The 14,049-nt window shown below is 43.0% G+C and overlaps 1 protein-coding gene across 3 annotated transcripts in view; it reads right to left on the reverse strand.

The window, feature by feature from the left end:
* SIAE (sialic acid acetylesterase) overlaps nt 1-14,013 on the reverse strand; it is a 35,402-nt gene extending 21,389 nt beyond the window's left edge. Inside the window, exons 1-3 of one of the 3 annotated variants that reach the window (XM_082627379.1) lie at nt 13,869-14,013; nt 10,029-10,190; nt 1,800-1,975 (exon numbers count right to left, since the gene is read on the reverse strand). In XM_082627379.1, coding sequence (XP_082483505.1) covers nt 1,800-1,975; nt 10,029-10,190; nt 13,869-13,935 — 405 coding nt within the window. In that variant the 5' untranslated portion in view covers nt 13,936-14,013. Of the gene's footprint in view, nt 1-1,799; nt 1,976-7,423; nt 7,520-7,700; nt 7,767-10,028; nt 10,191-13,868 lie in introns of those variants that run through there. The other 2 variants (XM_082627380.1, XM_082627381.1) reach the window with 2 other exon arrangements.
* Nucleotides 14,014-14,049: the final 36 nt, after the last annotated feature.

The following is a 14,049-nucleotide window of genomic DNA, read 5'->3' on the forward strand; positions in this document are numbered from 1 at the left end:
GTGATTAAAACGAATCAAAGACCTAAACTTAAGAGATAAAACCAAAAAACTCTTAGAAGAAACATTGGGAAAATCTTCATGTCATTGGACTTGGCAACAGTTTCAAGAAGATGATACTAAAAGCATAGACAACAAAAGAAAAAACAGATAAACTGAACTTCATAAAAATTAAAAACTTTTATGTATCAAGGGACACTCTCAAAAAAGTGAAATGACAAACTAAGAATGAGACAAAATATTTACAGATCATGTATCTGACAAGGGATTAATACCTAGAAGATACAAATAAGTCCTACAATTTAACAACAAGCAACCCAATTCAAAAATGGGCAAAGGGCCTAAGTAAACCATTTTCCAAATAAGACATACAAATGGCCAATAAATACATGAGATAATACTCAACCTCACTAGTCATTAGAGAATGCAAATCAAAACCACATTAAGATACCACTGCACACCTACTTGTGTGGCTATAATCAAGAAAACGGAAAGTAACACGTGTTAGAATACAGTGAAGTTAGAAACTTTGTATAGTGCCGGTAGGAATGCAAAATGGTACAGCCATTGTGGAAATGGTTTGGTGGTTCCTCAAAAGTTAAATATAGAACTAACCCAGCAATTCCACTCACAGGCATATATCCAAAAGAACTGAAAGCAGGAACTGGAACAGATATCTGTACATCAATGTTCATAGCAGCATTACGCACAATAGCCAAAAGGTGGAAACAACCCAGGTGTTCATCAATAAATGAATGGATAAGCAAAATGTGGCATATACAATGGAATACAATTCAACCATAAAAAGGGATAAAAGTTTGATATATGCTACATGGATGGACCTTGAAAGCATGATCCTTAGCAAGATAAGTCAGACAAGGAAGAACACGTATTGTAGGGTTCCACTTATATGAGGTACCTAGAAGAGGCAAATTCATAGAGAGAAAGCAGAATAGAGGTTACCAGGAGGCAGGAGGAAGGGGAAGGGGGGATTTATTGTTTAATGGGTACAGAGTATACATTGGGGATGATGAAAAAGTTCTGAGGATAGCTAGTGGTGATGGGTACACACAGCACTGTGAATATATTTAATGCCACTGAACTGTACACTTACCAACAATGATACATATTATGTTATATTCATTTTAACCACAATTTTTTAAAAGCATGTTTTACAAAGTTTCACAAACACCAAGTGATTTGCTCCAAGCCATACAACTAGTAAGAGGCAAAGCCAACATTCACTCTCAATTTTTAAATCTCCATGACAACAAAAGACAGAGTATGTTAGCTGCCCAGCATCCAAACAAAATCTAATTGTTTTGATTCCCTAGGCTCTCTCCAGAAGCTCATCTTCTAAGACCAATCAAAAAGAAGAGTAATCTACTTTGCCTTCAATTTGATATGAAATCATTACCATCAGATACTCTCTAGCTTCTGCCTTTAGCCCAGGAAGGTGAGAAAATAGTGCCCCACACACTGACACACTAGCCGTGACTAAGAAAGCAGGCTCTGGGGTCGCATTCATATCCTGGCTCCACAATTACACTGTGACCTTAGGCAGGAAGCTTAACCTCAGATGGGCCAGTTTCCTCATCTGTGAGACAGGAATATCATATAAGTACTTACCGCATAAAGTTGTTAATCAAATTAATTAACATATGCAAAGAAAGCACTTAGAACAGATCTTGGCACATGGTAGAAAAAGAAGGCTTCTACCTCCTTCTCCTCCTTGCCCCTTTCCTCTTCCTCCTTTCTCTTCTTCGTATCAACATTATTAACACTGAGACTCTGCAAATTACCTGTGAAACAGTCATTTGCATGTTACTTTGCCCACTGCAAAGCCAGACATCTCCAAATAAGACATCATGAATTCTCAGGGTGAAGTTCTTCCTCCCAAGAATCTGCTGTGCCATCAATTCATAAGGTCCACCAGGCTTCACAGGATCCAGTACCACCATCCAGCTATTAGAGTGTGCTGAAATAATAATAAGGCTCCAAGAATTAATCAATCAATCAACTAAAGTGAAATTAAAACCCAGTCCTATCATGCATCAGACTCATCTGTGGCAATTCCCAGCTTCTGTGATGAACTGGATTCAAAGCTCTGAAGATTGGCCAAATTTCAGACAGGTCAACAGAAATAACAAAAGCAGCAGCGTAGCTATCTTTAATCTGTACCAATCCCTCCTTACTTTTAATCAAAGCATTTACAAGAAAAATAAATCACCCAGTTATAATCCTAAGCGAGGACAGACAAAAATACACAGAGATTAAAATTCAAGGGAGTTTAATACAAAAACATAAAATAGAAATTCTTCCTGTACCATCCAACTATCAATATTAACATAATCCTAATCTAACAGATTTACCCAGTGCCCCAAACTAACTTGTAAGTATCCAATCAAATGTGAGCACAGGTTAGAGAAAATCACTTATCATCTGAAACTGACTTGATGGTATCATCCTTGTCATCAACCCCCCAACTCCTCCCCCTGTTGCTCTCAGGGATAAATACCACCAGTGGTTCTGGGCTCTCCTATCAACAGTTAAACAGGTGACACATAAAGAAGTAGTAGGAGGCACATAAATTAATCTCTCTTTGAAGAAGATATTAAGACTTGCCCAATTAATTATTTTCACAGAGTTATCTACCAGATTTAAGGTTTGTGAACGCAGTTTGGGAGATGAAAAGCTATCCAAGACCCTATTTCAGAAATTCATGGCATATTCCTTAGGAACCACCCCCCTACCACCTTCCCACCTCTCACCCACGCACACCACCACCGCTGCCAACATCATACTCGGAAACTTAAGAAAAATATCTTCCAAGTGGCAAAATTATGCCTAGGAGAACCAAACAACAGGAACAAAGTTGAAGAAACGAGAGGGAGAAAATAGACAAAATAGAGAGATGATTGTTTTAAAATAAATATTCTTGGACTTCCCTGGTGGCGCAGTGGTTAAGAATCCGCCTGCCAATGCAGGAAACACGGGTTCGAGCCCTGGTCCGGGAAGGTAACACATGCTGCGGAGCAACTAAGCCCGTGCGCCACAACTACTGAGCCTGCGCTCTAGAGCCTGCGAGCCACAACTGCTGAGCCTGCAAGCCACAACTACTGAAGCCCATGCGCCCTAGAGCCCGTGCTCCACAACAAGAAGCCACCACAATGAGAAGCCCACGCACCGCAACGAAGAGTAGCCCCTGCTCGCCACAACTAGAGAAAGCCCACACGCAGCAACGAAGACCCAACGCAGCCAAAAATAAATAAAATAAATAAATGTTTAAGAAAAGAGATTTATTAAAAAAATAAATATTCTTGCCATAACGCTGAAGAATATGGACTGACTTATAATTTGTGTCCATCGGATCAATGTAAATTCAAAGGGAAAGAATCGCAAGAGCTGGAAACGAGGCATCCTAAGGTTATTACACCAACCGGAAAAAATTAATTATAAAAAAACTAGCCAAGTGCCTACTCGTGCCAGACACTGTGCTAAATTCCTCTTAATCAGTAACAGCTAAGAAGAGAAGTCCAGCCTCACGGCAGGAGATTGCTAAAGGCTCAAACCATAAAGGATTGCTCAGAGTCCTGTGGGAAACATCCAAAACCCTCAGGCATCAGTGAAAGGGCACAGGTCGCTCCTCTCAGAAGCACAACTGACTGAGCCTGCTACTCCCACCCCTGCGAGGTCAAGTAAGCCCAGGACTAAACGTTCGCTACTGCTTTTAACACCACCAATAGTCACAGACGTCAACATATTAAATGCAGAATTCACCTAAAGCAGAAAAATCACTGTTTTGGAAACAGTGGGCAGCTAGTACAGATTGTGTCGCACAGGTGTGATGGGCTCCGTATGGCTCTCTCGTCTGAGCAGGCAGACTCTCCAATCTGTCCCAACCGCAGCCTTGCCAATGTCTTTCCAGACTTCTTGCACTGACGCTGCTTACTGGAGCTCTGTCCTCCTGCCACCAACATTACTCATTTGTGATGATGAGGTCAATCCCTAGAAAACCCAGGACAGGACTATTTTTGAGCCTTCTACTACGGTGCAAGCTATTCCTAGTCACTGCTGTTAATTAGGTATTTACATTTAGTCTCCATCCAGGCAATATGGCTGGTGTGGAAAAGCGCCTTCACCAGAGCTTCTGAAAAGCTTTGCTGCCCAGCAATAAAAAGACAAAGAAGGAGGGGGTGGGGGGATGTTGGGGCAAAACAGGGCAACACCATCCTACACCCGGAGGATGAGCTCCCTCTAGAGACTAAAGCGTCTGAAGAGAACTAGGCATCGAGATCTGAGCCTTGTTCCCCAGGACTGCTCCCCCACAGGAAACGGCTCGACTTCCACAAAGACCTTGGAGAACTTCCTTCTGTTCTAGTCCTCGAGTTCTTTTAGTTTCTAGCTCTTTTCCTCTCCCACTTCATAAGAGAAAAACTCTGACACAAGAATGAGTGTTAAGTAAAGTTAACTGCCACGCAAGGCAGGGGAAACCAGCTCCACTACAGAGGGGTTATTAATGGTCAAATTAACTCAGAAATGATTTGTATAAAACAGTGTGGATTTACTGCCATGTAAGTATCGATATATACAAAGGAGAGCGGCCCTTGTGAAGACTGTTTTCTTAGACTCAAGGCAAGGGTGGGACATTTCACAAGGAGAACTGATTAGGCCTTGGCCTGTCCGTTAAGGACCGGCTGGTGAAAGTGGAGCTGACCACAGGCCAGTGAAGTCCAGTTATAGATTTCAGAAACTGTGTTGACCCACCAAGTCCATTAGGTTGAGTCCAAGCAATAAAATTGAGTGACGGGGCTTCCCTGGTGGCGCAGTGGTTAAGAATCCGCCTGCCCATGCAGGGGACACGGGTTCGAGCCCTGGTCCAGGAAGATCCCACATGCCGCGGAGCAACTAAGCCTGTGCACCACAACTACTGAGCCTACGCTCTAGAGCCCTCGAGCCACAACTACTGAGCCTGCGTGCTACAACTACTGAAGCGTGTGTGCCTAGAGCCCGTGCTCCACAACAAGAAAAGCCACCGCAATGAGAAGCCTGTGCACCGCAACAAAGAGTAGCCCCCGCTCACCACAACTAGAGAAAGCCCGCGTGCAGCAACAAAGACCCAATGCAGCCAGACATACATACATACATAGATAAATAAATAAATAAATATTTTTTAAAAAATTGAGTGACAAACCACAAAGAGTTAAAGTTCACCATCCAGCTGGCTTTTGCTGAGCTTGATGGGCCTTCTGAGCAACAGTTGCTCTGGTTCCTTCCTCTGGGCCCCAATCACTTGCTATCTTGTGACATCTCTTACCAATCCGGGCTCAGGTTTCTGTAAATGCTCATTTTGGTTGCATTCAAACCTCTGCTTCCTCCCGTTCTTTCTTCTTGTATCTAGGAAGATTCATGCCCTTCCTTCATTGTACAGCTACTGAGAGCGTTTACCAAGTGCCAGGCACTCCATCAAGTACATGGCAGAGAGTAAACCCCAGTCCTCCTGGGTTATACTGACAAGAAAGCCACGCAAATTGACTGGGGCTTTGTGTTTTCCGGCCCAATGGTTAGCGTATTTAGTGGCCTATTTCTCACTGTCCCTCTTCTCTTCCTCTTCCAGCCAAGAGCATAAGTAAAGAACTCTCTCCATGTTCTCTCCATCTCCCTGACCAACCCCACCTCAAAATGGGAATAATAAACAATCAAAGCCAAAAAATTAAAAGAATTTGTCTAAAGACATGATTAGTCACGATCTGCATCTTGCTATTTTTTTCTCTTTGCTATTCACATCAGATGTTAATTGTTTTTCAGATTATTGTGCCAAATCTCAGAAACCAAGAAGAGAAAAAGGAAAATTATCCCACAACCTTTCCCTTCCCAAGAGGGAAAACCTAGAGCTAGAAGCAGCCCTAATCACCTCTTCCCCCACAGAAGCCTGGCACTTCACCAGCTGCAAACGGGTCCACTGGTTTGTGGAAGTGACCTGGAGCTAAAGAAGGCCTTACTGCCCAAACCGCCCCTGCCTGACCTGCATTATTCTGTATAAAGTTCAACTCCACCACCACCAAATATGAATGTAAAAGAAAAAAAAGCTTAACTATTTTTCTATCAATAAAACTGTTGATGCAAGTTACTTAAACTATAGCTTGCTATGGCAGACACACCCTAAGGTGACCCCCAGTTAGTCACACCCTTGTATAGTCCCTCCCCTCAAGTGCAGGCAGAATATATGATTTGCTTCCAATCAACAGAAAATGGCAAACGGGATAAGATGCCATTCTCATGATTAAGTTACATTACATGGAAAAGATGAAGGGGTCTTGCAGGTATAATTAAAATCCCTAATCAGTTGACTTTAAATTAATCCAAAGGGAGATTATCCTGGGTGGGCCCGACCTAAATAAGGTGAGCCCTTTAAATAGGGTCTAGCAGTCAGAGATTTGAAGCAGCAGAAATGATGCTATGAATTCTACAGGCACAAGGAAATGAATCTGCAAGCAACCTAAGGGCGCTTGGAAGCGAATCATTCCCTAGTCGAGCCTCTGGATGAGAATGTAGCCCAGCCAACACCTTGATTTCAGCCTTCTGGAACTCTGAGTAGAGAACCCAGATAAATGATGGCCAGGCTTCAGATCTACAGAAATTGTGAGATAGTAAAAGTGTGTTGTTTTAAGCACCTATGTTTGTGGTAACTTATTATGTGGCATAGAAAACTGGCACGTGCGTTAACACTGCAACCAGGAGATTTTTAATTTGGTAAGAGGTTTAGGCCTTTTGTATCTTCTATTTACCTCAATCGTGACAAATTCAGACAGATACACCTTCAGTTTATCACCTACATATGCATCCCCCATGTGTGTCAAAGTGAGAGGATATAGACTATTTGCCCCAATTTTACTCCTTGTGTCTGAGAGAATCATCATGCATCACTTGACAACATGGCTTGAACAGGCCCAGAACCTGACCATATTCCAAGTCATCCCTCAGGTTTTAATTTTCCCAATGCTTAAGTGTCAGTCTGCTGGACTAAAACCTTTACATTGTTAAATTCCACTTTGCTGTGGGCACCTAGGGGATTATAGGTAATAAGTTAAATATTAACAGAGATAGAGAGTCTGGCTGAAAGTCCCAGAGTCATCATCAAAATTTAAAGAGAAGTCAACCCTTCAATATGCCCTATAGTATCTCCTTTGAGAAACATTTTCTTTGCTGTCCTGTGAAATTTCCTACATGTCTATCTCTTTTATTCCAAATAACATTTTAACCATTTTGCTTCATGGGCAGGACAGAGCATGCTGTCCACTGAAGTAGGTTTGTGGATCTGTATAAACCACAGTGCCTTTCTTCTCTCCCAAGCCAGTGTGGAGAGCCTAACAAATAGATCTACCCGCCACCCCACCAATAACAATCTCTTTTCCTGTAAAATTACCTCAAGAGTCCACGAATCACTTGGCTCCCTTAAGTTGCTGCTGGATATTTTAACTCCAAACGAAGCATCACTTTGCAGTGAAGCAACTGAAGCATTACTTGAACCTAAATTGCTAAATGTGAAAGGACAGCATGAGACAGTGAGTTCTTGGAGGGTGGGCACATTCTCCCTTGTATTTTCTAGGCTTGCTAGCTCAGTGTTTTATACATAATAAGCCTCCGGTTGATGTTTATAGAATTGAACTCAAAATAAGAGGGGCTCGTCCCCTAATTATTACCTTTTATTCCTTCTCGTCACCACCTACCCTCTTGTCTCGTCTCTGGACACTCCAACTATTGGCCCTGCAACAGCCATGAAAGGGAATAAACTAAAAATAATGCATAAGAAATTTTTAAAAACTGAAATGCTATGTATTATGTGCTTTCTCTATTTCTACGACACTATACAGTCTCTGTCTCCTAAATATTTGCTGGTAATGCTATTTTTTAGCGCTAAGGAAATCCTATTGATTGTTTTTAAACAATTACATCAATTATTTAGATCTCTAAATCAATGTCTTTTTACTGAGAGCACCACTGCCTGTACTCCGTACTGCTCATTTCTGAGATGGACACAACACAGAAAGGAAGCACTGCCAGTCTCCTGAATTCTTCATTTTTGGTGCCTCCTACAAGTCGCCAATAGCATTTAAATCTAACAGAGAACAACTTCTCAATCAGCTTAAGCTTCCCTTTCAGGTCTCTGCATTTCACCCAATAAGCTTCTTACCTTAAAAAGTCTTAAAACCCAAGAACTAGAAGCACTTACCTTGCATCTATGCCTGGTACTTAGTAGTTCTTAATGTTTGCTGAATGGAAATGAATTATTAAAAGTCTGCACCAGCATCTGGATCGCTCTGGATCGGGTATCAGTCCCGTATATTGACAAAACGAATCAGGCAATCCTTGTTTTCAGGGGCCAGTAAAATTTCCACAAGCTTCGCTGTCACATATATATTCAAGTCCCTGTCAAACCACCAGCCTCCACATTAACTCCACCCCCCCAGAGAAACCTCCTCACCTGACTCTCACCTCAACATCCCATAGCTCCCTAGTTACCTCTAACTAAGACACAACCAGGTCTCCACTTGACCCAGCCCTGAACACACCTTCCTGCATCCAGTAACTCTGAACTCCTCCCCACGCTCTCTTATACATCTCTTTTTTTTTTTTTTTTTTTTTTTTACATCTTTATCTCTTCTAGACAGAGACTCCTTTTAGGACGTCTCTGCTCGGTGAAGCCTGCTAATTGCTAATTCTCACCTATTTGAGAATTAGCCACTATTTGGGGTCAAGCCTTCAATGTCTATTGCCTAAATATCATAGCAGCCTGCTAACAGGTCCCACCGCCTCTAGTCTCATGCATCTCCAATCCTTCTTCCACAGCGGTGCCAGAGTAATCTTTCTAAAACACAGATTGGACTGTGTTATTTTGCTGCTTAAAATCCATCTATCCAAAGTACAGTGTACGCTCCATAGCAACGACAAACTAGCCTCCCTACGTTTCCAACCTTATCTCCTGCCATCCACCACCGGTCACACACCCCAGTGGTCCAGACAAACCAACCTGCCTGTCATTCCTCCAGTGACCCAGGCTCACTCACGCCTCCATGCCTTTGCCCAGGCTATTCCCTCTACCTGGCTTGCCCTGCTCACCTTTCAAAATAAGCCTTAGACTAAGTTAATTTTCCCTCTTAAGCACTCCCATAGCACTCTATACTTCCCAACTGTGGCACGTACTACACTTAACTGTAATTGCTTCTTATTTTTCTGCCTCTCCCCAAGTCCATAAGCTTCATTAGGGGAGAGACCACATCTGTTTTGCTCATCACTGCATGACCAGTACCTGGCACGGTATCTGGCACTTAGTAGGCACTCAGTAAATATTTGAGTGACTGACTAAATACTATAATAATAATAGTAACAAAACTAACAACAGCTAACCCTTCGTCAGTACTTTTTGTGTGCCAGGCACCGTTTTAAGCACGTTAGATATGTTAATTCATTTAACCCTCACAATAATCCTAAATATTATCACTGCTATACAAATAAAGAAATTGTGACACAGAGACGTTAAATTACATGTCCAAGGTTATATAGCCATTAAGCGACAGAGTCAGGGTCTGAATGGGGATGGTGAGTTCCAGAGCCTAGGTTCTTAACCCCTCCTCAATACTACCGCTCTTTTATATATGATTCAGTTCAAATGTCACCTTCAGTGGAAACCTTCCCTTACCATTCAATCTGAGTTAGATGTTTCTCTTCTGTATCCCATGATACCCCATATCCACCTCCACCAGAGCACCTATCACACTGCACTACATGGCTTGGTGTCTATTCCCATTATTCCATGAGCTCCTTGAGGACAGGGGCTTTGACTTGGTCTTATTTTTCTTTGTATCCTGAGTGTACATGGTAAATACTCAAAGAACTTTTATGGATGGATGGATCGATGGATCGATGGATGATGGATGGATAACCTGAGCTGGACTATTAGCATTCATTTTCAGATCATCCAGCAGGTGGCAGAAGAAGACAAAAGCTGAGCGGAGGATGGCCTGTCTTACCTTTCACACTGGTCACTTTCTTCATGATGGTTTCCTGATCTCGGCACAGAGTCACTGTCACTGTGGCTCCGGATACTCCATAGCCCCAAATCACTGCCCCTGCAGGCTCCTTCTGCAGCACCATGTAATTATCGATGTAGGAGGCAAAGCGAAAACCAACATCTAAAAAATTTAGCAAACACTTAGGAGAGCATCGTTGGAGAGATTCATCACCAGATTGAATCTGGTTAAATGGCAAGGAACATACAGTCTTAATACATGAGAATTTGAAGATAACCAGTCCTTTTAATTTTCTAAAATGAGAGCTTATTCCTCCTAATTAGCTAAGCAACATAACAAGAACAGTTTCCAGCAATATGCATCACAGTACAAGATGACCAATAAGGAAAATTCAAAAAGCCTAGGGCAACCCATTTACCACAAGCCTCCTCCCCTTCAAAGCTCTTCATCTTCCTTTGCTCTCAGTCTTGGCCCAAACGCTTGACTCCCTCCTCCGAAAATCACCAAAATGCTCTTTTTATGCACCTCACAGATGGTATTTATGAGAAAAATAAACCACTTCCTTTCCCTCCTTCCCATTACCACTCCCGCTCCTCATAGCTGGGAATAAAGAAGGCTGCCTCTCTTCAACACAGCCTTTTCTAAACTTTTTCCCCACTCTCTCCCCCTTTCCATCCTCTCAGTGTCAATTTCCCTCAATAATTCTCCTTATCGTGTTTTTTGACAACCCACTGAAAATTCTAAATAAACATTTATGAATATCTGCAACAAGTCTGCTTCCTTCTAAGGTAAATTCAGATGCAAAAAATAAGGTCAGTGAGAGACAGAAGGTCAAAGTGTCTGAACAAAAGGTCTTTTGTTGCAATTCGCCCATTTCACAAGCTAAATTATACAAAGAGAACGAGCACTTGAAACTGTGGATTCTATTCTAGACAGTCACTAACAAGACTGAATAAGAATTCACTTTAACGATATCATTCCTATTTTTAACATCCAGCCTATATCGAAGTATTTTATTAATAACAAGCATCTATCCAAATTATCTCAGTGGGTTCCTCATCAAAACTTCGTAAGGGGGAAAAAAAACTTTTTTAAGTTACATCCCAATTTGTCTGAACAAAACAGACAAAACTCCCTAGAAGAAAATAATTAACAAAAAAGATTTTTAAAAAGGGTTTTAAACAAAAATGATTGGCAGGAAAGAGAATCAGAACTAACAAAGTTGACATTTTCCCCCCTGGAAGCTACAATGATGACAGCCCCTTAGGCTATACTTAACAGGGCAGCACAGCTAATGGGGTCTCCTACACAGACTTGGTGGCCTATTTTTCCTGCACTTCGAATAACAACCCAGTCCCTAGACATCCTCAGCTCTCTCTTAGGAGTTTGTTCCATCATAAAACCTACATGACAACCAAAGATCATCCAGAAGACCCACTGGGCTGGAGATGCACAGCTACCAGGAGCAAAACGCTCTAAGAAGAGACTACAACAGCCCAGAATTGCATAAGCACGTTGGAGGGAAGGGAAGAGGCGCATGTGTGGGAAGGCCCTGTCTTGGGTAAGAGTTTTATATGGAACAAAACCTGAAAACCAAAGGCCTAAGAGCTGAGCAGAAAGAGCATGGGGTGAGGAAGGGATTGAAGAAAACTGGCTGCCACAGGCATGAGCCCAGGCGAATAAGGGGCTCTGGAGGTGTGCAGCCACCTTCTCAAATGTTGGGGAAAATACTTTTCCCAGTCACTCTGTTTTCAACAACACACATTCACTGAACCTCTTTGTGCATGGCCCTATTCTGAGTTAAAGAATTTTAGCGGTGGAAAGAATCTTTTACACCCTGGGGTATAATCCCGTTATTTACTGATCAACAAACTGAGACCCAAGTAGATTAGGTAATTTTTTAAAATAGTTTGCACATTAATTCATTCAACAAATACTTAAAGATGCCTACTGTGTGCCAGGCACGATTTTAAGCATTGAGGATGTAACAGGGAAAGAAAGAAAAAAAAAAAGCAGGCAAAAATCCTTGCCAGCAGGGAGCTTACATTCTACTGGGAAGAGTAACTGTGTCGGGCAGAAAGCTAAACACAGTACAGATGTTAAACTTCTTTGGCCTCAAATCACATAGGTAGTTTAAGACAGGACAAGAAATCAAGCCACCTGATTCCAAGGTCACTGCAATTTCCACTCTGCCACAGTTAGATACTGGTGGTAAATCAAAGACAAGTCATATTCCCTGTTCTTATAAAGCTCACATTCCAAGCTGATAAGAATAGACAGTGGAACATTACCAAGGAATTGAGCAATGGACCAAACAGGAGAACAAGAAATGAGGTGGGCCTGGTAATTGTTTTTGTCAAATAAAAGACACAACATTTGATATTTTTTTTAGGTCTTCAATGTTTTCTTTGGGTGTTGGAGTAGAAAAACAGGAATTAGTGTTCTGGGAAGTTAAAAGTAGACTGACAAAATTAGGACAGTGGTTACCTCTGGTGAGGAACTGGTGGATGCACTAGGGAGGAATATCCACGGAATCTCAATAAAACTGGCAACGTTCTAGTTCTTAAGTTGGGTGAAGCGCCTCTGAGTGTTCATTTTATCATTGCTACATACATGTTTGCACATTTCAACTATTACGTGATAAACATGAGCACAGGGGAAATGATTTGAAGGAAAGAAGTCAGGATATGCAAGCAAATAAGGGAAGAAAATTTAGAGCATTAATAAATTAAAAAATGGAGGGAAGGGCGGGCGACGACGCGACAGCGCAGGGGCGGAAGGCAAAAAAAAAAAAAAAAAAAATAAATAAATAAATAAATAAATTAAAAAATTAAGTCATTGTTAATGAAGGTGATGTAACAGTGTGACCCAAAGGCAAAGATAAAATAGTGATGTTAAAGTTAACAGCCTTTAACGGAAAAATTAATAGAATAAGGGCCCTATTCTCCTCTTTCCCTTCTCCCCACCTCATATACTGGACTCAAAGGTCACTGAGTGGGGATGAGTCAGGAACTGACATAAAGAGCTGCTAGTTTACACTTTTGTTAAACCCTGAAAAACCACTTAAGGGCTGCAGTTTGTCTGCATCTGGGTACTTTGCAGGTTCTTAGGTAGTGCAGTCATTTTTCTGCACTCTGTTCTCCCACCTCAACTTTCATTTCTTTTCTGTGACCCAGCATCCAGTCTGGGGTATTCAAAAGAAACGATATGACCTGGACAATAGTCAAAGTGGGTCATCCTCCTCCCCAGTGCCATGCATATTATCCCACCACCAGTGTCTGCGAGCTGCAGCAGGAATCAAAGCTGAGTCTTACATACTCTGAGCTAGTGAGGGGCTTGTATGTCTTAGCCCTAACCACCACTTAAACTAGGAAAATTTAATTCCCCCAAGCAACCCAGCCTGAAGCAAACCCTCCCCAGGGGCACCACTGAGGGGGCAGCACTGAAATGTTTTGGATGACTCAGTCACCAGTTTCCAAATATTATCTAACTAGCTTCGCCCCCTCCCCTTCGAGCTCCCCTGCAATTATTCAGACACTGAGGGCCTCGGTCTGGGCACATTTGGGCCTCCCCTCCTTAGATAAACCCAACTCTCCCGCTGCCCCACATGCTGCATCATAGGGGCGGTGGAAGGGAGTGGAGGAAGCGGACATGCCGGGGCCCCTGCCCAGCGGACACCCGCAACAGAGGCCTGGGTGGTGGAACCCGGCTCCTACCCGGGGTTCCTTCCCGGAGCTAGAGAGAAGGGCGCGGGGGGGCGGTCCTGCGGAGGACACGGGATCTCGGAGCCCGCGCAGGCTGACGGACGGGCAGGGGTCGGGCCGAGCCCGGCCGCCTCACCTGCACTTGCGTCGGCCCGCAGGAGTAACGGCAGCACGAGCCCAAACAGAAATCCCGGCGCGACCATGTTTGTGAGGAGCCCTCAGCCTAGCGCAGGCCTCGGGGCGGGGACGCCGTCAGGGACGGGGCCGCCATCATGGACGGGGCCGTGGGGGCGGGGCCTGCTCAGGGCGGGAAAGGC

This window comes from Mesoplodon mirus, assembly GCF_964341445.2.
Source record: "Mesoplodon mirus genome assembly, chromosome: 7".
NCBI classification, from domain to species: Eukaryota; Metazoa; Chordata; class Mammalia; order Artiodactyla; family Ziphiidae; genus Mesoplodon; species Mesoplodon mirus.